This window comes from Brachyhypopomus gauderio, chromosome 11 (assembly GCF_052324685.1).
Source record: "Brachyhypopomus gauderio isolate BG-103 chromosome 11, BGAUD_0.2, whole genome shotgun sequence".
NCBI classification, from domain to species: Eukaryota; Metazoa; Chordata; class Actinopteri; order Gymnotiformes; family Hypopomidae; genus Brachyhypopomus; species Brachyhypopomus gauderio.
This window is the reverse complement of record NC_135221.1, coordinates 15,668,767-15,695,258: the sequence shown is the minus strand read 5'-3', so window position 1 is coordinate 15,695,258 and position 26,492 is coordinate 15,668,767. Positions and strand designations below refer to the sequence as shown.

Sequence of the window (26,492 nt, the reverse complement as noted above, 5' to 3'; positions counted from 1 at the left end):
CCATAATGACATTATTTTAGTTTTCCAGCAACTGTGAGACTCGTAGCACTGCACTCCCTAATCTGCAATTGTTTATCCATTTCAAGACCATTTTAAATAGCCTTCTGCTCTTCCTCGTTGTGTTGTTTTAAATTCCACACGTGCTGTAATTAGTCTACGGAGGAAAGCACTATTTATTAGTAATAGAAATGCATGCAACCCCCTTCCGGACGTTTAAGTCGTTCTCATTGAACAAATTCGTCTCCCGAGAAGCCACCCACCCATAGGACCCTCTGCCACTGCCGTTAATCCCGCCCAGTTCCGAATACGCAATGACCTATCTGCTGTGGAAAGGGCTGCTCGTGTGGAATGGGGAGCTCTTTATTAAAGGGAAAAAAAGCTTCCCCTCCCTGCCTGGGCCCCTCTCCCTCGTGCTCTCCCCCGCCTTTGATCTCTTAACAACACTAACGTCATAGTCCCAGGGCTTTATTCAGGAGAGCCATTCGTGCCGAGAGGATTCCGAGTCCCAGCAGCAGACAGCATCCACTCTGAAGCCCAGACGCCAGGAATGGAGCACCAGTTGCTTTGCAGCGAAGCTGAGACTAGCAAGAAAGCTTACCAAGACCCGAACCTGCTCAGTGACAACGTGCTCCGGACAATGCTGCGAACCGAGGAGAACTACCTCCCTTCAACGAACTACTTCAAATGTGTGCAGAACGAAATAGTGCCGTATATGAGGAGGGTGGTCGCCACCTGGATCCTTGAGGTTCGTGTTGACCGAGAATCCTGTTTTAGTTCTGCAACACTTTACATCCGAGCAATCTCCACGACAGCCTGCTATGCGATCGAAGACGCTTTTGTGCAGTTTCTTTTCATGTTTTGCAAATAGTTCATCACATTTCGTGTATTCGTATTGTTTATGTAAGACAGTGTCGAGACTTTTCTGGTGAGTTTGTGTAGTGTGGCACAACGCACGCTGCCCAGTGCAGTTATTACTCCTGTTGAACCACACTGGTGATGGTCCCAGTGTATATATGTGTTGAAAATACTTAGAAGACGCACAAAAGTGTTCACAACCACGTACACGTATGCAGTATATCGTGTGCTAGTGCGCCATCTTTGTTTTCTTTGAAAGTAGACCATTTGGTTTAGGATAAGAATAGCAAACGCACATTGAGAGAGACAAACAGTAAAACTGACCATGTGACCCTTAAAATGTGCTTATTATGTAATGTGGACGTGGCGATGCAGATAAATACAGATCTTTTGCACAGCTTTCATGAATGTAAACATAACATATAAGCTTTTAACATAATGCTTGAAGAAAGGTGATGAATTAAGCGTGCGAAGTCGCAAAACGTTGAGAATAAAAGAATGGACTGTGATCCAGTGTGCGCATGTGGTGTATGTTCATTGATTTAGATCATTTTCTTACTTATTCATTCTTGTAGACATGAATTGTGACCGACAATTTGATAAAGAGTGCGTTTGCACAATTATCATAAAAAGTGTTTCATCACCGCGATTCTTGAATAATTTAAAATATTTTTTGAAGTATGGCGATCTCTTCAGGGTTCCCCTGCCATGTGCTTGTACCTTTGTGTGGGGACGGTGCTGATAACTCACATTGTCAGAACATCGTTAAACTTAAAAACGGTGAATTGACAGTATGGTGCCTATAGTCTGAATAAAGTCGTTTTTAGACTTGTCCTCCTTTAGCAGGTTTGATATTTGATCCGAGTTTTCCTTGTGACAGGTTTGTGAGGAGCAGAAATGCGAAGAAGACGTGTTTCCTTTGGCGATTAATTACATGGACAGATTTTTATCTGTTGAGCGGACGAGGAAGACCAGATTACAGTTACTGGGAGCTGCTTGTATGTTTTTGGCATCCAAAATGAAGCAGACCGTTCCGCTAACGGCGGAGCAGTTGTGTACATACACGGACAACTCCATCCGACTGGACGAACTGCTGGTAACAAAGCCCTGCTTGTTATATGTAACACATAGCCTCATTTTTTACAGTTTTGTCTGCTGAAATACGCTTTCACCATTTAATATCCATCTTTAATACAACCACATTTAACAGGTTTTGTGAGAATAACGACGCAGTTGTAGTTAATCCCGGTGAAGTTGAACGCCAGTGAGACGTGATCGCCCTCTAGTGGTCAATAAAATGGCCGTCGCTCAGTCAGCACTGGTAATGAATGATTCTCTCTCCGTTACAGTATATGGAACTGCTCGTTCTAAACAAGCTGAAATGGGACCTGGCGTCGGTCACGCCGCATGATTTCATTGAGCATTTCCTCTTCAAACTCCCCATCCATCAGGATGCCAAGCATATCATACGCAAGCATGCGCAAACCTTCGTCGCTCTCTGCGCCACAGGTACACCAGGGTCCTGCCGTCATGTGCTCTGTGTCCACTAATCTGCTAATGGGCCGATCAGTGGTCTGTGTATTCAGTGCGTGGCTTACGGCAGAGGGATATCGTTTGTCCTCTTCTGCATCGGTGAATAAAACAAGGACGTTTGTTAACTGGGAAATGCTTGTTTTGATTTGCAAGGTACATTTGTCACTATTCAGAGTGGCTTTGTTGTGTATTTTTGTAGTGAGAAGAAAATACTTGTGGCAGTTAAAAAAGGATTTATTCAGTTGTAAACATTCTAAACCGTTTATTAAGTGCATATTAAACGTTCTAAAGCGTTTATTCAGTGCATGTTAAACATCCTAAAGTGTTTCCGGTACGTTTTAAACGTTCTAAAGCGTTTTCGGTACATTTTAAACGTTCTAAGGCATTTTCAGTACATGGTAAACGTTATAAAGCGTTTATTCAGTGCATGTTAAACGTTTTAAAGCGTTTAGTCGGTGCATGTTAAGACGTTCTGAAGAGTTCATTCATGCATACTCGTGCAACTACTGCCTCCACCCACAGTGGTGGGTCGGTGCACTGTCCACAAATCCCATAATCCCCTTGTGAAGGCCAGCACAAAAGGAGCATGGTTGCTGTGAACAGCTGGAATTTAGCTCCAGGTGATTTCAGCAGTTAGCGCTGCATCTCCTGTGGTTCTTCACTGACCAGGCTGGGTTGAGAGGGAGTCTGTGAGTCTGGAGGAACAGCACGGGTTGGCAGGGACTGTGTGGTAGGCAGCAGGCTGAGCTGGTCTCAGCATTAGTGACCTGGTGTGGGAGAACTTTAAAGGGTCTGGGAGTGGAAGGAGTTCAGAGGAGGATCCGGGGGTTTAAATTATCTGGCTCTCTAGGAGCGTTGAATCACAAACAGTGCTGAATGGGTCAGTCCAGACACAGTGAGAGTGAATTGCAGTTCTTGTTCATTCAGTAGGCTGGTTTGCATGTGTCTGCCAGCACACCTTTCACAAACACCTCACCATTTTCACCATGGATGCAGGAGGCGGTTTAAAAAAGCTTTTCTGTTCCTGCCTGGTTTGAGATTCAAATTCAACAGCTAAAAGTATTTAATTGTGGCACTCCTTTGGGATGACGACTGTAGTGTTTGGATGATGTAGTTGTGTTCGTTATGTTCTTGGGTACCTGGTAGATGTTGACGTGTGTGTGTGTGTGTGTGTGTGTGTGAGAGAGAGAGAGAGATATATAGACATTCTTTAGCATTATGTTTAAAGGTTACCTCCTACTTTTCTTAATTTCAGGCCATCTCTATGTGAGACATCTATCCTGTGACATCAGTGAGATCCTGTGACATAATGATTAATGTTATGATAACTCCATGTGACTGAGAAAGGCAGCTTATCCAACCAAAAAGTGAAAGCGGAGATGTTGAGAAATGGGTTTCTGCAAAAAGTATTTGCTATTTAGAATAATTTAATCTGGTTCAGTGTCTTTAGTGAGAACTGTGGTTCTTTTTTGTTTGTTTTTCTCTGTCTTAGATGTGAAGTTCATTGCTCATCCTCCCTCCATGATTGCCAGCAGCTGTGTGTCAGCGGCTGTGCAGGGTCTGCACATCAAGGCTCTGGACGAAAGGTTCTCCTTCCACAACATCACACACTACCTGGCCAAGATCATCCACAGTGACCCGGTAAGTAGGCTAGCAAAAGGCAGCCCAGTGGGTGGGGCTCGTCTGTTGGCCATCTTCCACTGTCCTGTATCAGAGACCAGTCAGAGCAGTGGTGCCCAGAGCACTGGACTGGTGGTGATGGTTCAAAGCTGAAGAACTTGTTTGCAGTTTTCTTAGAACCTGATTATAGCCTGCTAATTAACTGCTGATAATTATTGCTTATTGATGCTCGTAGTGCATTGCTGAAGAGTGCTTGACAAAGAGGTTTTATCCAGGCCTGCTCCAGACCGCTAGCTCCTGACAGGCATTATGGGTAAAAGCCTGATGCCATGCTGAAATGTTTGCACATGTATAAACACGAGGCCATTTTATTTAGTACAGAAACGGCCATACTTTTCAAATCCAGCAGAAGTGTAGGATTCCAGAGCCGCTTTATTTAGGCTGGAATTTGCTGTAAGCTCCGCTCTCTGAGGTTCAGGTTTCCTGTGGCCTCTTTCATGCTGGTAATGAGAGCTGCGTGACTGGTGCTGACTCCTCCCCCGCTGTGCTGACTCCTCCCCCTGTGGTTCTGCTGTCCTCCACAGTCGTGGCACAAGACTGCAGCCCCACCTGGTTCTGGCACAGCCCGGTTCATCATCTTATTTAATATCACAATAAGTTCTGCCAAATAGTGTAAATGTAAATGTAGCCCATGTCTGCAAAGAAAACCCTGTTTTACTTACCCTAACTGTCCTGTTATGGCCTCCTGAAACCATGGGTGTGATTATGGCTGTCAGGAAAGTACCATGAAAGTCTCAACGACGAAATAATGTCCTAGTTTAGCTTAGCAGCACTGATGAACGCCCTTTCTGAAAGGCTAATGCGTTTATGGTAATAGAAGGCATGTGGCCAGCATGGTCTTGGATATCCCATCTACCTGCAGCCTGAAGGGAGTTTTGGCTAATGACTCTCTGTCTCCCCCTGTAGGACTGTTTAAGAGCCTGCCAGGATCAGATTGAGGCCCTGCTGGAGGCAAGCCTTCGAGAGGCTCACCACACAGTTTCAACGGAGACCAAAGGTCTGGAAAAGGAGGTGGACCTGTCCTGCACCCCCACTGACGTGAGAGATGTGAACATCTGACTGTCTTCTTTGTCCAGCACATGACTGTTTGAGAACCTTTGAGGAGGTGGGCGGAGCTACACGAGGATCACACCCTCCCCCGTGTACTCCCAAACGCCTGCTCAGGCCAGTGGGAGGAGCCAGGGCAGGCTGTGGGCTGGAGTAAGGGACCAATGATTGTGTGCTTCTCCTCCACCTTTCTCTCTGAATAATGGCATCTCTGCTAGTGGGTGTCGCCATCAAAAACAGCCCCCCCCCCCCCCCCAAAAAAAAAAAAAAACAACAAAAAACCTTGATAGAAATGTGGCAGAGACTGATAGTGAGACAGAACCACTTTCATTTATTCACAATGCTGTGTGAATTGCTATTTTAGATACTTTTTAAGGTAGAGAAGTGTCAGTTTCACAGACAGCAGAGTTTCGGCATCCTACATTAAACTATGTAAATTTCCTCTTTTAACTTCCCAGGTTTGCCTTTCTCTCTTAATACCATCTTTGCTGGAATATATAGTTATTCGCATTTAGACACTTTAAATAATTTTATTTTGTCTACGTTTTTTTCAAACACCCATTTGGATAAAAACGGATGTCTGCCTGTTGAATGATGATTGATCTTTCTCGAGTATCGAACCTCTCAGCACCTGTCAGACTGGGACATGCTTGCTGTTGAGTTGCTGAGTTTTCTCAGCCGTGTTCGGGACTCAAACCCTCAAAGCTCTGATTCAGTTCCTTCATTCCTGGTTCTGTACGCATTCCATCTTAAAGCACTTTCAGATTAAAACTCTGTGCTCAGCAGTTTCACTACAAAATGTTCACAAAAGAAACCTGGAATTGTCCGAGAGGGTCGTCACGTGGCGCAAGTGATCACGCTCTCGAGATTCCACAGTGGGAGCTTCTATTTCTTTTTGTGACGACATTTTATGTTGCTTGAAATGCATCTTAAACAGTCACCACGCTAGAATATATTAAATCTATTAAGGGTTAATGGCTATTTATTGCAAAATATTATCTTCTCATGGCCAGTGTGAGGACTGAGAGAAAGCTTAGTTTTAACTATTATTTAAACCTTTTACTAACAATCTAGTTATCTGTAGTGTTGGTTTAAAGAATCATTTACTCAGCTGGTTTGAACAGTGGGAGCTAATATGTTAGAATGCAGTAATTAGACTTTGTACAATTAAAAGTGTATTTGTTTTAATCAGTGCGCTTTGGAAAATCAGGATTAAATTGTTATTGTCCTCCGCTGTAAAATGTAAATGATTTTGCACAATCTTGAATTTGGCCTGTTTGGCTGCTATGGAAGAAAATCAGAGGGTGCTTGGTTGGTAAAAACAAACAAACAAACAAATAACCCCAGCCAATCATCACAGCCTCAACAGAACACATGACCTCCTGGGTTTGATACATGTGACCCTGTGGGTCTGAAGCAGAGAGCCAGATGGGAAGCTGTCGTGGACTGCAGTGGAAGCAGGCTGGGCGGAGCCTGGGTGGAGGTTGGGTGGAGGTTGGAAGCTGAGGGGCACTGATTGGTCAGTTTGAACTCTCTTTATGTGAAGCTGCTATCGAGGTTTTCCCAGCCAAGACTTTTAAGTGGAAAAATGCTTTTTGTTCTTTTTGTTCAAAGTGTTTGCTGCTATTTTATGAATGTCTCAATTACAATGTCAGCATATTGCCATTCAGTAGGTGTAATTTTCTCATAGAAAATTATGGTGGTGTTGACACTTATTTTGCAGTGTATTTTATGTAATTTTTTCTACACCATGTGAAAACCAAGCTATTCCAAAAAAAAGGAAAGAGGGAAAGTTGTTTTGGGTGTCTGTGTTTGTGCTATACCTCATGCATCTAGAACACCACCTCTGTGCATGTACACTGTACTGTGTATGACACTCTGTATGACACTGGGCGGGACCAAGCCCTACAGAATCACACTTGCACCCCACTGTGACGTGCACCTGTGGTGGGGTGTGTAAGCGTTCTGTTCAGGTGAGCACGGGCCTGATTGGTCTCTGGAGTTCCCCTGTCCTGCCTTCATAATGAACACAGGTTCATCAGTCACATGTGATTACTGCACAATAAATAAAAATACGCTGTGTCCAATCGCGTTTCTTTTCTTCGCCTCGTGGCTTTTGCGTGGTGTAAACGGTTGGTCGTGTTTGAGAGCTCTGATACTTCGTCCTGAAGGCGGCTGGATCTGGTGACCAGTCGGGATGTTCAGGAAGATGAGGAGTGTACAGTGTATCTCTCCTGCCCCCAGTGCAACAACAACCATCTGCTTGGTCCAGGAAATACAGGACCTCAATTAACAGGAATATGTAAACAATAAAACTTTAAATCTCTTTACTTAATAGTTCTTCAATATATAGTGTTTTCTAACGTTTATCTGTAATTTAGCTGTTAGTCTCAAATTCTCCCTGCCTTCAAACACCCACCATCACCAAATCTTTCAGCACTTCAACTGCCATTAAAATACCAGTGATCCTGGATTTCATCATCTATGAGTAAGATATTGTCACCCTGGACATCATCATCCTCTTGTTCTGCTTAGAAAGCTGGTAAAACATCAAAGTGCTGTTTAACTACCACATAGGAAAAGTGTAGCTGTGTGCTGGTGAACTGAGGTATTGGCCTGGAGTTTTTTAAGTCTTTATGTAATGTCTTTATTTGAAGTATAATTGTTTTACATGTTCTAATTTGTTTAATTCTGTTTAGGGTACTGCAGTAATGACCTGTAGTAACGTACATGTGTGTGTGTGTGTGTGTGTGTGTGTGTGTGTGTGGGAATATTCCTACAGTAGTATGTCATGTATGGAATGTTTCTGATCTTCTGTTTCAGTTGAACTGTAGAGACACTAATCTGTTTCCACAGGCCAGTGAACAAGAGTCACACTGACAAAGAAGCTCTCAGGTGTATGTGTGTGGGTGTGTGTGTCTCCTCATATTACCTGAGGTTCCAGGCGGTTTACTAAATGAAAGTCACAGAAACAGCTTCATTTTTATGTGCACTTTTTAATAAGTAACAAAAAAAGACAAGAAACAAAAAAAAACAACCCAACTTAAAAAAAAAGATTCAAGTTATAATCATCAAAGTTCATTTACATGTGTTGTACGTGCAAATGCACACTGGGTGCATTAAGGTAATTAACCAAACTGTGTTTTTTCTCCTACTGGTTTCATTTGAACTGGTTTGTGTTGTGTTTCTCAACATCACCACTGGGTTCCAGATGTCCTCACAGCAGGAGGAGATATTCTGAATTATGCAGATACTGACCTTTTCTTTTGTACACTTACATATATAGTAAGTACACAAATAATCTTAAATGTATCTGTTACGAATTGATCAGACGGAGATGGATTCAACTGCGGAAGTATACTGCTTTTATTCAAACAGATCATGTGCACAAAATATGACAGATAGATAACTAGTATCAAGGTCTGTAGCAACAGTGTATTCTTGGGGTAGTCGGGTCGGTCCAGGGTCATGAGAGCAGAATCCAGGAGGGCTGGGCAGGAGACAAGGTCTGGGGAGAGAGCAAAGGTCAGAACACGGGAGATCAAACAGGTAATGGAAACGCTCGGTACGCGGCATGTGTCGGCAATACTTGGCGACTAGGAAGTGATAGGAGGGTGTATGAGTATACCTGAGAGGGGGCGTGGTGATGAGTGACAGGTGAGGCTGGTTAAGGGAAGATCAGGTGTTATTCCTGACCGTATTCCTCAAATTTACACTGCACACAAAAAGCAGTCTTGTTGTCTTGTTGTATTTCAGGTGAAATTTATGAAAAACTTAAAACCTTCACACCACAGTGATACATCATGAAAGACGTATATTTAAGTAGACGTACGCAGTGGTGATTTCTTCATCTCAAATTTATTGAAACTAAAGTTGTCAACATTGGTGGGTATACCCTAAAAAAATGTCAATATGTCAATAACTTGTCATATGACCTTGAGCATCAGTTACAGTTCGGCAGGTCTGGGGAAACTCCAAACTGCTCTAAACAGCTGTGATCAGTGAACAGCACTGAGGCCCACTGCTCCCTCATCCAGCATAAATGCCCCCTGTCCCATGGAAGACGATGACACCTGTGTCCGGTGGTGTGGTCAGGTACCATTACAGGTCATCCAGCACGCAGACCACTCAGATGGGAACAGTTTTGAATGGTCCGACATGACACCTGGGTTCCTCTCACCTTCCTTAAACGTGCCTTGAGTTGTGTGGGGTTAGTGCGGTTATGCGGGGCACTGTTCACAAGGAAGCAGCCATCAGTGTGGCCAAAGGACATTCACTTTTATGCCTCTCTGTATCTCTGTTGTAACCACTTACATCTGAGTACATCCTGTTTGAAGCCTCGTGATGGTGAGGTACTGTTGATCAACTGTTAGGCGTCGTCTTCGTCTCATGATGTCAAAATGTGAACAGCATGATGAGGAGAACTGTTTATATACCAATTATAATTGAACCAGGAAATGTATTGGTCAACTCATGGATCAAACACCTGTTGTGATTTTTGACATTAAGCTCCTTGTTAGAGAATAGCATGTTATGCAAAAAGTATTGAAACACTTAACAGTTGGACATGTGCATTCAAAAGTTCATAGAGAAGGTCACATTAAGGTCACCTGTAAAGGTCAGAGTGCATTATAGGTTCATGCTAAAATTTCAGCCCAAAGCCAAATATACCTAACCTTTTGTGAGAAGTGTATCTATAGTCAGTACATGAACTATATTAAGTGTATGTCTTATCTTGTCTCCATGGCGATGTCATTTTGGCGGTCTGGGCAACAGCACTTGGGCAGCTGTGTGATGTCATATCCATGTGCTCATCTAGCAGCAACACAGCTTCCATGACACCAACGTTGGCTGCAAACCTCGGGTCAGAATATGTGCTGGTTTGGTTCTCCACTGTGTGATTCTGTTCTGCAGTGGCTTAGCCTGTTTAATGGACACGTTCTGCAGTTTTTCACATGGCCACTTGTGAATTGTTAATAACTTTGAGTGGTTAATAATTGGGAATGGTAATTGCCAATTGTTAATGTCACAAGTAGTGTAAAAGCATGAATGAAAACTGTAAATGTTCCCCAGGGATGTCGGTCAGTACAATGGTAGGCAGGTCTTTTGCTATTGGGTGAGCGTTGACCCGTCTGATTTCTGTTACCTTTTACATTTTTTACACTCTCTTTACAGAACAGGCTATACTACAGCAACAGTTATTAAGCAGCTCACTTTTTCACCATTGCTTTACTTAATCATCGCAGTTTGTGCCCTCAGGGCGTGAGATGGAGGTTTATGTCATCAGTTTGATGTATTTTCTGGAAGCAAGGGGTTGTGGTGGCAAGACATTCAACAGTGTGTGATCATTCACGGAGGGGCCTCGGGTTGTGGAATGAGCCATCTTCTCACAGAGATCAGTCACGTTTCCCCCAAGGAGCACGTGAGCTTTGTGATTTTTAGTAGCTCATCGGTAACCTTGTTAAGCTCTTGAACATGTGCGTGGACAGCTGAATAAGGGATGTGTGGATGTCGGATAATAAATACTTTTATCTTCAGGGTAAAATAGCGCTGGGGTTGACCAGGACAGATGTGGATCTGAGCCACTAGTCCTCAGACCATATTGGCTCTGATGCTAACCTCCAAGAAAACCTTCTGAATGACCTTCTGGTCAAGGTAGGTGCAGCGCATTAACATATGTTAGCCACTAGAGGGCCCCAAATATCCTAATGGGTTGCTGTTTCACTATATATATATATATATATACATACATACAGAAACCATCACAGTAAGAGCTCTAATACAATTAAATCATCTAACACAATGCTGTTTCCTCAAATGCGGTGTCCAAGAATACTCAAACGTAGAATGAGGAGATGAGAAAGTACGTCCTGCAGCTGTTATGTCTTCAAATGAAGAGTCGTCAAGGTCGTCACTTCAGACGTGTGCTGCAAGCTTCCCTGTAGTGTACCTGGTCCACATGTCGTTTCCCTCCTCACATTAGACAAGCTTGGATCTAGTGACTCTTGGCAGTGTTGAGATCATGTCTGCACTGCCCTGTATTATTACGCTGTGGTACCGGGCAGTGTGCTAAGAGGATCTGCTCTGAGCAGAGCAGAATTAGTGGCCTCGTGCCAAACTTGATTACATCACCACTGCCTCCTGCAGAAGGTCCTCTAAAGCTGTCACGCACATGTACAGGTATAGTTGATATTTTCACCTCAAGAGGGCAGCACATTACTTGTGTCAGTAATGTAATATTATGTAATATCAGTCCGTTTAGAGAATGTGTTTTTTTTTATGAAAAATATTTTGGAAAGTGCTGAAAGTTATTGTAAAATAACAAAATGAAAAATTTCAGTAAGTTATATCATGTTATTTGAAATGTTATAAAAAAAAAGTTAGTATTAATGTTGTATAAAAAGGAGGACCAATGAGCACTTTCTGTTCTTTCGTCGAGCTGCGCAAAGGCACTATCGCCCTCTAGTGGCTGGTCGCACACAGCTGTAATAGAAAACAAAGAGATCTGAGATTTCTGTTGTTGACGTCCTTCAGTGGGTCATTTTACAACTCCAAGATGATGATGGGCTTTTTAATGCAAGAAGGTCGTGTTTGGAACATTTGCAAGTAGGAAGGTACAATGTAGGGCTCAGTGTATTGAACAAAATACGGGTCCGAGTTTAAAAACCTCAGAACGAATAAACACAGTTACGCTTCATGAAGAGACTGAGATGAAATAAAGATGTAAAGAAAGAATGAAATTTTAAAAGACGCTGAAAAGTTGTCTGAAGATCATTTAATGTCTTATCAGCAAGCCCCTCAAAGGTAAATGGCAAAATGAAGAGGTCGCCAGCGACGTCAGCCCACGGGAGGGTCATGGTGGCGCAGAAGACATCAGTGAAGTCTCCCTCATCTTTGAGACGATACACCACCTTAGAGCGTCCCGCATACGATCTCGTATCTGCTGCCCCTGCCCACTCCAGCAGTACGATCTGATAACACAGCGTACGTTTGATCAAGGGGCCGTTTAACGGATAGAGACGGCCTCTTATGTACAACCGGTAGATCGGACACGATGCCTTTGTCCTCGTGCTGATGAATGAAACCGCCAGATTCTCCCTACAGCAACATGTACTCTGCGTGAGAGTGACTGGATGCGATCGAAGGGCTCTTTCTCTCTCTCTCTCTCTCTCTCTCTCTCTCTCTCTCTCTCTCTCTCTCTCTCTCTCTCTCTCTCTCTCTCTCTCTCTCTCTCTCTCAGTATGCATGCATCTGTCCTGTTTAACCACAAGATACATGTATAACCACAAGATACATAAAGTACAGCCCATAATATTCACGGAGGAGTTTTGAACTGCTCTTTTTGGTTTAGACTATATGAAATGCAGGGCAAGATGTTCAATAACTTAATGTTCATAAACACTGCTTATAACTGAAGTTATGGATTTAGTGAGTGAGTGGTGATTCTGAATGTTTAATTTAACCTACACAATTCATACTTTATTGATATACAAAATTGCATTATTAGGGTTAGAGAAACAACATAACTGCATTAGTTTGGGTTATAGACGCAGAACATAACTGCATTAGTTTGGGTTATAGATGCAGAACATAACTGCATTAGCTTGGGTTAGCAGAAGGAAACTGTTGTCAGGCCCGATTGTTCTGAATCTAGGAACTTGATGGATGCACGTGAGCGCATGTTAGGTCAAAGTTCGTCAAAGTAACAGTCACAATGTCTAGGAGGTTTATATCTTAGTTATATAGATCATTAAACTGAACGATTTATCAAAATCAGGATAAGTTTTCAGACTGAGAGATGAGAGATGCCTCTTTATAAATGTTGTGTTACTGTAATATCGTGCAGAGCAACCAGGAGGGGGGGGGGGGGGGGGTTAGCCAAGCTGTTGACACCAGCTTTCAGTTGGAAATGTGAGAACATGTTGGAGGAATGTGGTGGAAACACAGCTGACCTTTGCAGAACAGAAGTCCTATTTTACTCCTACACACACAAACACACACGCACACATACACACACAAACACACACAGTCTCACAGGAGCTGCCAATCAGACAAAACACTGGAGGTGTGACCGTCACATTCCAATAATTAACTTCATCATTTGTGGACACGATGCTCCTTCTGCTGGTAGTATTAGACGATCACTGCAGCTTTCAACATGGCTGACGTTTAGCTCCGCCCACCACTGTGAGCACCAGTGCACTGCACGTCCAGACCAGCAGAATGAACCTTTTAACCCCAAAAAACAGAACCAGTATAAAACCTCAAGAGAAGCTTCCTGGTTTGGCCAAGGCTGGAGATGCTGATGATGTGGTGTGGAGAAACAATCCTTCAGCTTCCAGGACAGTAGGTGGGTCTGTATGCCATCACCTTTGTTTTGTTTGGGGTTTTTGGCTGGCCTAGTAATGCGTTGACATCTGAACTAAAGCTGAGCTCAATATGACTTACAGGTGCCACTGAGAAAGTGACTTGCGCTACTTTAAAAAAAAAATGGTTGCCCCCTTCCCCCCTCAGAAACCACCTGTCTCAGAGGCAGTGATTACAGGTCGGCTGCTTGCATTGTTTTTCTGTCAGAGAGTCCATTCCAGAACTTGGCAATGCTCAGTGCTGTCCCGTCTGGGAGGGGTTCCCGCACCCTGCTGTGTTTGAAGTGCTCCTCTTTACGACTTCACATCTGGAGACCCGCATGGCCATCCAAACATACACACACACACACACACACACACACACACACACACACACACACACACACACACACACACACACACACACACACACACACACACGGACAGTCACTCTCTCAGCTGGCCCTACAAAGCATCAGAATCATGAAGCACACTCGCTAAATACAGTCAGACATAGAGACAGGTCTGGGCCTGTCTGTGCATTTAGACAAGACAGACACACACATACACACACACACATACCACACACAGAGGAAATACCCACTTCCACAACAGTGCTGATTGTTTTTGGAGAGAGAAAAAAGATTCCTCGATAGTCTTTTGATTTTAAATACTAATTCCAGACCTTTTTTCAAGCAAAAGCCAATATGTAGTTGCGAATGATCACAACCAGCCACACGGAGCATCATGTTCGTTTGGACACTTGTACCTACACAGCTCTTTCAAGTCTGCCATTCAGTAATTCCTCTTTGATGTTCATGTGGCTGTTAAGATTACTGGCAGGGATAATGAAGAGGCCGGGCAGTATTCATATATCAGGCAGCTGTTTTAGGTTTTTTGGGGTTTTGTTTTGAAAATTCATTGCCCACATGCGAGCCAAAACCGACTAACAGACAGACCACTGCAGCTTCATACTCCTAACAGACTGAGATGGCCTATGGAAGAAACCTGCTGCCTCCTTTAGGAGACCCCAAATAGGGGATTTTACCTTGAAGATTACAATGAAATTCGTACTTACATAATAAACAGATTGTTTATATTGTTTAACAGGTATATTACTAAAACCTGGAGTTCACTTGGGTAGAAACCCTACTGATAATATAGATTAATGTATGTAATCCCTTAACTGGTTTTAACTTTGACATACAATGTGTAACATTATGGTGCTTTGATTCTCGGTCTGTGCTGCTCTGCGTGGAGTTTGTATGTTCTTCTTGTGCTTGTGAGGGTTTTCTCTGGGTACTCTAGTTTCCTCCCGCTGTCCAAGGACATGTGTGCTAGGTTTATTGGTCACTGTAAACTGCCCGTAGGTGTTAGTATGTTGGTCAAGTGGTGGACTGGCGACCTGCCCATGGTGTACCTGCCTTTGCCCGGTGATGCTGGGATTAGCTCCAGCCCCCTGTGACCCCGACTAGCGGGATTAAGTGGTAAAGATAACACATGAATGGATGGATGGATGATTCTTACTAGTAAGAAACAGCTACATCAATAGTTTCCCTGGAAACCAACAGCTTGCGTCTGTCTTTTCTGGCCAGGTGAGAGAGAGAGAGACGAGTCTCTGGACAGTGAGGAGTGTCCACGGGTGTCTTCACGCTGGTTCGGGGTTGTGCAGGTGCTGCTCAGTCTGCCCCGTGCTGGGGTTTGTGTTTCAGCACCAGGGCCTCCCAAGGCCCAGCATCAGTCCCCATGTCCACGTGGCTCTCTAATTAACAGGTCAATTAGCAGCTCCCTGATTGGTGTTGACACACACGTTGTTGCGGATCTCCGGAGCGTTTCAGACCCCTCTGAAGTCTTATGGGCTTCGGCACATGAAAGCATCGTTTGGAATAAACACTCCCAAGGCAAAATTCCCAATCCAAGACTGAGTCTGAAGTGTTTGTCAGACAGTTGGTGCTGAATCCACAGTGCTCTGAAGTGGTAGGTTGATTATGGACACTTAGCTATTAACCAGGGACAACGGAAAAGCTAATACTTCACACTCTGGGACTTTAAGGAGCAATAATGGCTTCTAACAACTACGATTTTTTTTCTTAAAAAGCTCTCTAGAACACTATTTTAACCCTTCACCTGTATGTGCATAGCTAAAGTGGAGAGTAGAAAGGATTGTACCTGTAACACCTTCAAGTAGCCACCTTAGCATCTGAATAAAAAAAAAACATCAAAGCTGAAGGTAAGACGTAATACTCACCACCAGTGTTTCTGTCTACGTGTGAGTCAGTGTGAACACCTTAGCGTGTATCGGTGCTGAGTTCTGAGTTTTGTCATCAGATTCTGTCTGCACGATATTTCACGTGACTCATCACTGAACACTAAGTGCTGTCCCCCCAACCCCCATGATTCCCTCTTTCTGTCAGTGGATTTGATGTTCTCTCTCTCCCTCTCTCTCTCCCTCCCTCCCTCTCTCTCTCTCCCTTTCTCTCTCTGAGTTGTACTTTAGATTGTGCAAGTAAAGATTCATCCCACCTCAGGCTACAGTCCTTACGTGAAGCTGTTGGACTTGAAAGCGTGTTTAAATTCCACACGTGTTATTTATTGGTAGTAGTGAGACTGGCATGAGACACGACAGACTGAGTCAGCTCTGAACACGCATCACACAGCAGACAACACGCAGCACACACCACACAACACGCAGCACACAGCAAGTTACAGAACTTTACGACAGGAGTCACGTTACTCCTATATCAGTGGACCTGAAGCATCACATTAATCTCTTATGAATGAAGAGTAGTAGTAGTAGTAGTGGTGGTAGTAGTGGTGGTAATAGTATTAGTAGTGGTAGTAGTAGTAGTAGTACTTGTGGTGGTGGTAGTAGTAGTAGTAGTAGTAGTAGTAGTTGTGGTAGTAGCGGTGGTGGTGGTAGTAGTAGTAGTAGTAGTAGTAGTAGTAGTTGTGGTAGTAGTAGTGGTGGTAGTAGTAGTAGTAGTAGTAGTAGTAGTAGTAGTAGTAGTAGTAGTAGTGGTGGAAGTAGCGGTGGTGGTGGTAGTAGTAGTAGTAGTTGTGGTAGTAGTAGTAGTAGTTGTGGTAGTAGCGGTGGTGGTGGTAGTAGTAGTAGTAGTAGTTGTGGTAGTAGTAGTAGTAGTAGTAGTAGTAGTAGTAGTAGTTGTTGTAGTAGTTGTGGTAGTAGTAGTGGTGGTAGTAGTAGTAGTAGTAGTGGTGGTAGTAGCAGTTGTGGTGGTAGTGGTTGTAGTAGCAGTAGTAGTGGTAGTAGTAGTAGTAGTTGTGGTAGTAGTAGTAGTAGTTGTTGTGGTAGTAGCGGTGGTGGTGGTGGTAGTAGTAGTAGTAGTAGTAGTAGTAGTAGTAGTAGTAGTTGTGGTAGTAGTAGTAGTAGTAGTAGTAGTGGTAGTAGCAGTTGTGGTGGTAGTGGTTGTAGTAGCAGTAGTAGTGGTAGTAGTAGTAGTAGTTGTGGTGGTAGTAGTAGTAGTGGTGGTAGTAGTAGTTATGGTGGTAGTGGTTGTAGTAGCAGTAGTAGTGGTAGTAGTAGTGGTAGTAGTAGTAGTAGTTGTGGTAGTAGTAGTAGTAGTAGTAGTAGTAGTAGTAGTAGTAGTAGCAATAATTGTAGTTGTGGTGGTAGTAGTAGTAGTTGTAGTAGTAGTAGTAGTGGTAGCAATAATTGTAGTTGTGGTGGTAGTAGTAGTTTTTGTTGTGGTGGTAGTAGTGGTAGTTTTTGTTGTGGTGGTAGTAGTAGTAGTAGTAGTAGTAGTAGTAGTAGTAGTAGTAGTAGTAGTGGTAGTAGTAGTTTTTGTTGTGGTGGTAATAGTAGTAGTAGTACCTTTTAAATCCTTTTAAATCCTGTAAAGCGCTTTGTGACAACATGTGTTGTGAAAAGCGCTATACAAATAAACTTTGATTTGATTTGATTTGATTTGATTAGTAGTAGCAATAATTGTAGTAGTTGTGGTGGTGGTAGTAGTGGTAGTAATAATTGTAGTAGTTGTGGTGGTGGTAGTAGTAGTAGATGTGGTGGTGGTAGTAGTAGTGGTAGTAATAATTGTAGTAGTTGTGGTGGTAGTAGTAGTAGATGTGGTGGTGGTAGTAGTAGTGGTAGTAATAATTGTAGTAGTTGTGGTGGTAGTAGTAGTGGTAGTAATAATTGTAGTAGTTGTGGTGGTAGTAGTAGCAGATGTGGTGGTGGTAGTAGTAGTAGTGGTAGTAATAATTGTAGTAGTTGTGGTGGTAGTAGTAGCAGATGTGGTGGTGGTAGTAGTAGTAGTGGTAGTAATAATTGTAGTAGTTGTGGTGGTAGTAGTAGCAGATGTGGTGGTGGTAGTAGTAGTAGTGGTAGTAATATTTGTAGTAGTTGTGGTGGTAGTAGTAGCAGATGTGGTGGTGGTAGTAGTAGTAGTAGTAGTTGTGGTGGTAGTAGTGGTAGTTGTGGTGGTGGTAGTGGTGGTAGTAGTATTGTTAACAAGTTCTATACTGAATCAATTTAATGTTTTGTATATACAGTCCCTGACATAAGTTCTGTCGCTTATCCATGTTGTGGAAACAAAAGCTTATAACCTGACTTTAAATTCATCGATTGGTTTTAGAAATGACTCATATGAAAGCTGAAACCCTCCCAAATGAGATTTAATTTATGAAAATAAATTTGCTTCACTGCAGAAATATTGATCATTTAATGAACACCGAAAGGTCAGATTTTGCCAAGACAAAAGTTTTGTTGCCTTGTCATATAATGCACCCAATCCTAGTTTACAGCCTCACCTGTGCTCACTAATTGATTAGTTAATTAGTGGGTGTGTATAAAAAGAACTGCAGCACCCCAGACCTTCACTTGCACTGCAACTTGACCTCTGACAACATGCCAAAAATCCATTCTGCGACCAAAGCCTTGATTATCAAGATGCTGAAGACCAAATCCACTGCAGAGGTGGCTGGCTCCTTCAACTGCTCGGGGGGAACGTTTTGTTGGTTAGAAAATCCAAAGCCAGTCCCTCTTCCACTGCAGCAGAGCTCCACCAGGCCTGGTCACCTCAAGTCCCTGTGTCAACTAGAACAGTTTGTAGGATTCTGTCTCGAAATGGCCTCCATGGTCGAATCAGTGCCCAGAAGCCAACACTAAACAAACGGATGGACGCTGGAAAAGTGGCAAAAGGTGGATTTCTCAGATGAATCTTCAGTTGAATTACACCACAGCCGCGGCAAATACTGCAGGAGACCAACTGGAGCTCGTATGGATCCAAGATTCACCCAGAAAACAGTCAAGTTTGGTGGTTGAAAGATCATGGTCTGGGGTTACATTCAGTATGGGGGTGTGCGAAACATTTGCAAGGTGGAAGACAATATCAATAGCCTAAAATATCAAGAAGTATTAGCTACATCTTACATTCCCAATCATAAAAGGGGTCAAATTTTGCAGCAGGATGGTGCTCCATCTCATACATCCATCTCTACATCAAAGTTCCTCAAGGCGAAGAAGATCAAGGTGCTCCAGGACTGGCCAGCCCAGTCTGTTTGGGGTAGGATGAAAGAGGAAGCTTGGAAGACAAAACCAAAGAATTTTGATGAACTCTGGGAGGCATGTAAGACTGCATTCTTTGCTATTCCTGATGACTTCATCAATAAATGGTATGAATCATTGTCGAACCGCATGGATGCGGTCCTTCAAGCTCGTGGAAGTCACACAAAATATAAAATGTGGCTCTAATAGCACCACAACGTCATTATTTGTTTGATTTTCACCTTCTGTGGGCGACAACTTTTGTCTTGGCAAAATCTGACTGTCACGTAGGGCAACGCCCCCTCTCGTAGCTGTCACTCTGGGTTCCCTCGTGTCCGTGTTCCCTGCCTGTTTGTCCCGCCCTGCTTGTTAGTTTTGATGGATTCCTCGTTTGTTACCACACCCCTGTGTCATTGTCATCACCTGCCCCTTGTTTAATGTCTGTGCATATAAGCCCCTGAGTCTCCCTTGTCCTTCGTCCGGTATTTTGAATTTATTTGTGATCGTGTCTGTCCCATCGCTGTTCTCTGTGCCTGACCGTTTCGTGTTTCTCCTGTTTCCCGTGCTCCCTGTGTTGTGATGCCTGTCTTTGCATGTTTTACGGACTGCCCTCCTGTTATCGACCCTGCCTGGCTATCCGACGATGATTACGGTATTCCCCTGAATAAATCTCGCTCTTCTCAGCACTTGTGTCCGTCCTCTCGCTCCGTGGCGCGAGCCACGTTACATAATACCGGACCTCGTAAGGACACAGCGAGAGAGCGAGACTCTGGTGAGTTCAAACACTGTGAATGGATGTCGGCTGGTTTAATCCGGTTAGACTCTCCGGTATTTCAGTGCGAACAAACCAGAGACAGGAATACCCCTGGCGCTGTGGGAACAAGGAAGTCTCGTCGCTCACAGAAGAAAGTGCAGTCACTTTTAACTGGCTTTCGCGACGAGACTCCTATTGAGCGCTACGTGTCTGCCCGGCTTGGCGAACACCACAGGCGTGAGCAACCTGTGGTGCAAGCAGCGGGCAGACGGAACGAGCGCACAGACGAGCGTTGGCTTAACCCTCGGTTTGCTCTCGGTGGCCACTGCGAGCTCCCGACGCCTCGGAGGAGGCGGAGCCGTCGCAGAGAGAGCAACCGAGAGGCTTCTGTGTCTGTGTGTTCTTCCAGGCTCGCCCAGGACCCCAGTGACGCAGACCTCCCTCCGATGATCCCGGAAGCCGCTCCCCTAAGGCTCCCAAATAATTTTTTTGGGGGGAGTACTAGCCACTCACCCCAGGAGTGGCCGGCTCGGAACCCGGAGGACGTCAGCGCGGCGGACACGCCCCCCGATGACGTCAGCGCGGCGGACACGCCCCCCGAGGACGTCAGTATGGCGGACACGCCCCCCGAGGACGTCAGTATGGCGGACACGCCCCCCGAGGACGTCAGTGCGGCGACTCCGCCCCCCGAGGACGTCAGTGCGGCGACTCCGCCCCCCGAGGACGTCATGTCACGTCTGCGGCCTGTTCCCGCGATCCCGAGGAGGTCGTCCACGCCTGTTCCCGTTCCCGCTGCCTGTCGGCAGTCCACGCCAGTTCCAGTTCCCGCTGCCCGTCGGCAGTCCACGCCTGTTCCCGTTCCCGCTGCCTGTCGGCAGTCCACGCCAGTTCCAGTTCCCGCTGCCCGTCGGCAGTCCACGCCAGTTCCAGTTCCCGCTGCCCGTCGGCAGTCCACGCCGGTTCCAGTTCCCGCTGCCCGTCGGCAGTCCACGCCGGTTCCAGTTCCCGCTGCCCGTCGGCAGTCCACGCCGGTTCCAGTTCCCGCTGCCCGTCGGCAGTCCGCGCCGGTTCCTGTCCCCGCGACCCTGGAGAGGTCGTCCACGCCGGTTCCTGTCCCCGCGACCCTGGAGAGGTCGTCCACGCCGGTTCCTGTCCCCGCGACCCTGGAGAGGTCGTCCACGCCGGCTCCTGTTCCCGCTGCCCGCCAGCGGACCCTGCCTGTTCCCGCTGCCCGCCAGCGGACCCTGCCTGTTCCCGCTGCCCGCCGCCCGGCCGCGCCTGTTCCCGCTGCCCGCCGCCCGGCCGCGCCTGTGTCCCCAGAGACTGTGCTGCCCTCTATTGGGCCTGGACGTTTTGTGCCCTGTGCCCCCGTCTCTTTGCCCATGTTCCCCTTGCTCCCTGGTCCCGTCCCTGGTTTTGTTTTGGTCCCTGTCCCCGTGGTTGTGTCTGTTCGTGTCCATGTTCCTGTTCCTGTGTCTGTTTCCTGTGGTGTCGTCTCTGTCCCGGTCCCCGTGTCTGTTCCCCAAGTTGTTACCCACCTTGTTCCTGTCCCCGTCACCATCGTCCAAGCCGTGTTTGCCTCGGTGTTTACCTCTGCCCTGTCCCCTGGCGCCGCTCCAGTGTCTGTCCCCGGTCCTGTCCTGTCCAGCCCTGCTCCTGTGCCTCGCCCTGGCCCTATCCGGTCTCCCTGTGTCCCGTGTCATGCCGTGTCCCAGGTCCCTCGTCCTATTTTGTCTGGTCCTGTCCCTCCGGTCTGTCCTGTGTCCGCTGTCCCTGTCCTGTCTGCCCTTGCGTGCCCCGGAGTGGCACGCTTTGAGGGGGGGTTATGTCACGTAGGGCAACGCCCCCTCTCGTAGCTGTCACTCTGGGTTCCCTCGTGTCCGTGTTCCCTGCCTGTTTGTCCCGCCCTGCTTGTTAGTTTTGATGGATTCCTCGTTTGTTACCACACCCCTGTGTCATTGTCATCACCTGCCCCTTGTTTAATGTCTGTGCATATAAGCCCCTGAGTCTCCCTTGTCCTTCGTCCGGTATTTTGAATTTATTTGTGATCGTGTCTGTCCCATCGCTGTTCTCTGTGCCTGACCGTTTCGTGTTTCTCCTGTTTCCCGTGCTCCCTGTGTTGTGATGCCTGTCTTTGCATGTTTTACGGACTGCCCTCCTGTTATCGACCCTGCCTGGCTATCCGACGATGATTACGGTATTCCCCTGAATAAATCTCGCTCTTCTCAGCACTTGTGTCCGTCCTCTCGCTCCGTGGCGCGAGCCACGTTACACTGACCTTTCTGTGTTCATTAAATGATCAATATTTCTGCAGTAAAGCAAATTTATTTTCGTTAATTAAATCTCATTTGGGAGGGTTTCAGCTTTCATAGGAGTCATTTCTAAAACCAATCGATGAATTTAAAGTCAGGTTATAAGCTTTTGTTTCCACAACATGGATAAGCGACAGAACTTATGTCAGGGACTGTATATACATCAGACAAAACTGTTTGCAATATTTAATTTATTACATGTTATTTACATGTCAAAGTTATTTAATGATGCGTGTGGCACATGCACCACTGGGAATAGCAGAAGTCATATAGAGTTACAGGCAGGTGATAACAGTACTCTACATCACACATGAAGCAGGGTAAGGGTTTGGGGTTAGGGGTTAGGGTTTGTGGTAAGTGTTTAGGGTAAGAGTTATGATGGTAAAACCATCATTCCTGTAACAGCTTGGTTTCAATTTATATTATTTTGTTCAGAGACAGATCATTGGGGAAAAGAAAACCAGTTTGAATTAAAAGTGATAGACAATCTTTTTGAGATGTGGTTCATGAGTACTCTGGATTACATCTGGAGGGTGATCACTGGAAGGTCTTTTTGACAGTTACACATGCTCAGACTCAAATGTCATAGCAGAAGGATCTCAGACAACAAGTGTTATCTACTTTCTTTTTGACTGTTGTGATGTACATAAAGTGCCTGTAAAAAATCACGTGAGGGTCACATCCCAATTCTCAAATGCTCACTGTCTCCATCTCACACACACACACACACACACACACACACACGAAGATAGACACTAGCAGTTCTCCCCACCACAGCACTTATGCCTAAAAAATGCCATAAATATTAACAGGATTTAAATAATACACTGGAGATGAGATAAAAAATACACCACAAATGATCCATTTAATATAGAATATGTTTAACTTTCATCCAGTGTGTATGTAACGATGGATTAACAATGGATCTTGTTTGTATGTTCAAAACATGAATAACAAAATCACAAATTGGTCAAAATAGCCAAGATCCAGGACAAAAGCTCTTATCTGAAACTTGGCATTAATGTGAGGTAGAAAAGCAACATGTAAACACATCAGCTACAGCAATGTTCACGACATCTGACCTGGTCCACCAACATCAATGTCAAGGTTCAAACAAAACATCTGAGTTGGTCCACCAACATCACTGACATGGTTAAAACAAGTTTCACGTTTAGCAAAATGCAGTAGTTTCTTTTTGAAATGTCTGCCTTAAAGTTACAGGTGTTATTTTAATTTTCAGAGGTTTTAGCAAAGTTGTTAAGGAATGTTTACTTGGAAAAAGCCATTGCAGAAGTCTTAAAGCCAGCAATCATTTCAAATGTGTCCATGAAGCTGCAGGTGTGGAGGTCTCTCCGAGTAGTCATGCTTCCTTGGTCTTTATTCATACTATAAATATCCAAAGCAAAACCACTTAAGATTTTATTTGTCCAACAGCTATAGCTGCTCTCCTAAAATAACAATTCTGTTTCATTCTTTTGAAAGTATACAATAAAAATGTAGTAACATTACTCTGCATTTCCACAGTCAAACAGTGCAAACATATATTTTAAATATCCCTTTGTCAAGTAGCAGCATTCTAGAGTTTTACACTTATAAAGAAAACTTGGAATTTCCTCTTCCTTTTCATATCTTACACTCTGGAAAAGGCAATAAATAATGTAAATAACCAACATTAACATAAATAAGGGACATAAATATGCAGTTCTGGAGGAGGTGTAAAGTGCCTTCAGGATCTCCACATCTGTACTTGTGCAGAGGGGCGTGTCCTCTCACATCCTGGGAAGGAAGTGGGTCACTGTCATCACCGGCGTGACCCGATTTCCCCGCTTGGATCGACCCGTTTTGCTCAGTGCCATGTACATGGCCGGATAGGCGACGGACTCGTACGCATTGTAGTTATTGGCCAGGAGGCTCTCCCTGAACTTGCATTCATTGTTGAAGTGACTCTGCATAAAGAGAGGCAGGAATATGATAGAGTCTGCAGGTGAATCACTGAAAGACAAGAACACTAACTGATTATGGATTAATAATAGATTACTGTTTAATCCCAGATTACACTTTAATTACAGATTAAAAATACATTTTCTTTTTTTCATTTTCGCTGTAAATCCTGCTCCTCTTTAACTTCTGCACTGTGTGAAGATGCCTTGAGGGTTTCTGGGATGCCTTTCACACAGTCGAACTGTAATGTGATTGTTACAAATGGGGCCCACACTGGAACAACAGTGGCTCAGCAGGGATTAAACCGCCTTCTGAAAGCCCAGGTCCTGAAGAGGACGGGGCTCACTAAGATACAGAAACCTGTTTCACTGTAAAATCACGGGTGGTTGTTTACGTACAGAGCCATAGAGTTTCCCTTTGCTGTTCATCGCTACGAAGAGGGCACTGTGGACACTGAAAAGTGTGACAACCCCCCTCTCCACCGGAGAGATCTCAAGAAGACCTGCAAAAGGCCAAAGGAAAAACGTGACCACACATGACCCATAACACGTACAGCAGAGCACAGAGCCCACGAGATGCACTGCAGGACCTCAGACATCATCTTCAGTGAAGGCTGCAGTGGAACTGTGCTGGAAGCTAATTATTCAGTGGATAAATACACAACAGCTACAGAACTTTGTAGTTTTTGTAAAAGGTGCCATGTTTAAAGACGTAGATCTTCTGTAGTCTACAAACACAAACGCAGAGCCCAGGTCAAACTGGTCTTTGATAAGATATACAGGCCACATGCCATTGATTTGCCACTAATAATTACGCAAAAAAATACATTCATTGATCACTCTAAAAGTTACATTTTAAAATAAAAACAGACTAAATGTTAACTCCATGAACAGTTGTATTTTTTGCTGTGTCACTCAAAAATGTTTTCGCCTACAGAGGTCCGAACCACTGAGGCGCAGACTTCAGTCTGGCGTTGCTGATACGCGCATATGTGAATCTTGGCATGGAAAATAATCCCACGTGAACGTAGAGATTAACGATATACACTTTAGTTTTGTTTAAAATCCGGAGTCATTCCTTTATCACATCTGGATTTAAAAGTGCTGCCTATTATTGTTAACTGATCGTGTCGCAAAGGATCAATCAAACTGGCGTATTTGACGCATTGGCACAAAAGTTTGGGTTTGTATGTGTAGGCTAAACTCTCCAGCGTTCACTCACTGTATCCACTCTCGTTATGTATCCCATTCACATTCCCGTCCGGTAACACCTGTAAATGGAAGCCGATGCCAACGTTGCAGTAGAGACGTCTGAGTCTTTTGATGCCCGTAAGATAGTCTCTGTCCTGACTGATGTCCCTCTTCTCCCACGGGTTACGCGCGAGCGAGCGCGAGTACAGCGTCTCCCACAGTTTCTCTTCTGCGCCTCTCCGACGGACCGCAAGTGGAGAACTGCGCGCGGAATTGTGCAGTAGTCCAAAAACCAGCAGCGATAAGACCACCGACAGCACGCTCATATTGCTCAGTGAAAACATGGACTGTCCTAAAAGAAATTCCCTTTCTCCCACCGCGTTGCTGTCAACGCGTCGCGTTTCGTAGAAAGTGAGATCTCATCTCTGAGCGCAACTTTGGCGTTCCCATTGGGTCTGTTTGAAGGCTCTGTGATGACCTCCTGCAGCTTTAAAAGGGGGTTTTTGGCAACTCCAGAGTTGAATATTCTTGTTGAATATTCTCGGCACTTGTCTTCTTTCGCAACGACCGCCGCTTTTATTGTCTTGGGAATGACATCACACGCCACCCACTGTAACCCGAGGTCGCTTTCTGTTAAATTATAGTGGGACCTATAGTGGGACAGAAGGTAGGGCGCACGTTAATGTAGGAAGACACTAGCACTCACCGGACCGCCTGTCCGCCACGTGTGACACCGAAGTGACGTGCAATACAAACATTCAATCATCTAGCTAGCAAAAGTTAGAATTTAGCCTTTTATTAATTCTGATATAACTTGAATTCCTGTCAAACATTTGATCGAAATTCGTTCAAATATGTCATATTTGGACCAAAAACATTGTGGTACGATATAGAATTAAAGTGATCGCATTGCACAAGTTCTTACCACAGAAGGCCCCTTCAGAAGATCTTTTCATGGATGGATTGAAACCTCCGCGCAATTCTTGGCGCGTGGCACGTCTAATGAGACCGTATTCTACACCCTAATTCTCAAGGTAGTGTAAAGTGAGGCGTATTCTCAGGGTGGCTCTGTGACACACCCATGTAAGGGATTTGCTGTGGAGTGGCAGGATATTTATCATTAACCAAAATTCTACTGAAAAAAATTAACGTTTTTAATGGCAATAAAGAAAGAAATACATATGCAAATACATTTTGGTGTTTTACTAAAAAAGGAACAGCAATATGAATTTGCTTATTTGTTAGGTGTTTTCTATGGGGTTTTGTTGGTGAAGTTTACAATTTTAGCACTGGAAATATTGCAGAATATTGATACATAATGTGATTACTGTAAAA

General features: G+C 44.7%; 2 protein-coding genes across 2 annotated transcripts; one reads left to right on the top strand and one right to left on the bottom strand.

Annotated features, from left to right (window-relative positions):
• Window positions 1–291: 291 nt before the first annotated feature.
• LOC143527241 (G1/S-specific cyclin-D1-like) lies at window positions 292–7,202 on the top strand. Its single transcript, XM_077022309.1, has 5 exons — window positions 292–745; window positions 1,736–1,951; window positions 2,205–2,364; window positions 3,881–4,029; window positions 4,975–7,202. Exons 1-5 carry the CDS (start codon window positions 548–550, stop codon window positions 5,125–5,127), a joined length of 876 nt encoding a protein of 291 aa, XP_076878424.1. The 5' UTR covers window positions 292–547; the 3' UTR covers window positions 5,128–7,202.
• Window positions 7,203–23,432: 16,230 nt separating this feature from the next.
• On the bottom strand, window positions 23,433–26,229 carry LOC143527661 (fibroblast growth factor 4A-like). Its single transcript, XM_077022961.1, has 4 exons — window positions 26,083–26,229; window positions 25,189–25,807; window positions 24,366–24,469; window positions 23,433–23,972 (listed from the first exon to the last, which is right to left on the bottom strand). The coding sequence occupies exons 2-4, from the start codon at window positions 25,499–25,501 to the stop codon at window positions 23,796–23,798; spliced, it is 594 nt and encodes a 197-aa protein (XP_076879076.1). The 5' UTR covers window positions 25,502–25,807; window positions 26,083–26,229; the 3' UTR covers window positions 23,433–23,795.
• Between the last annotated feature and the right edge of the window lie 263 nt (window positions 26,230–26,492).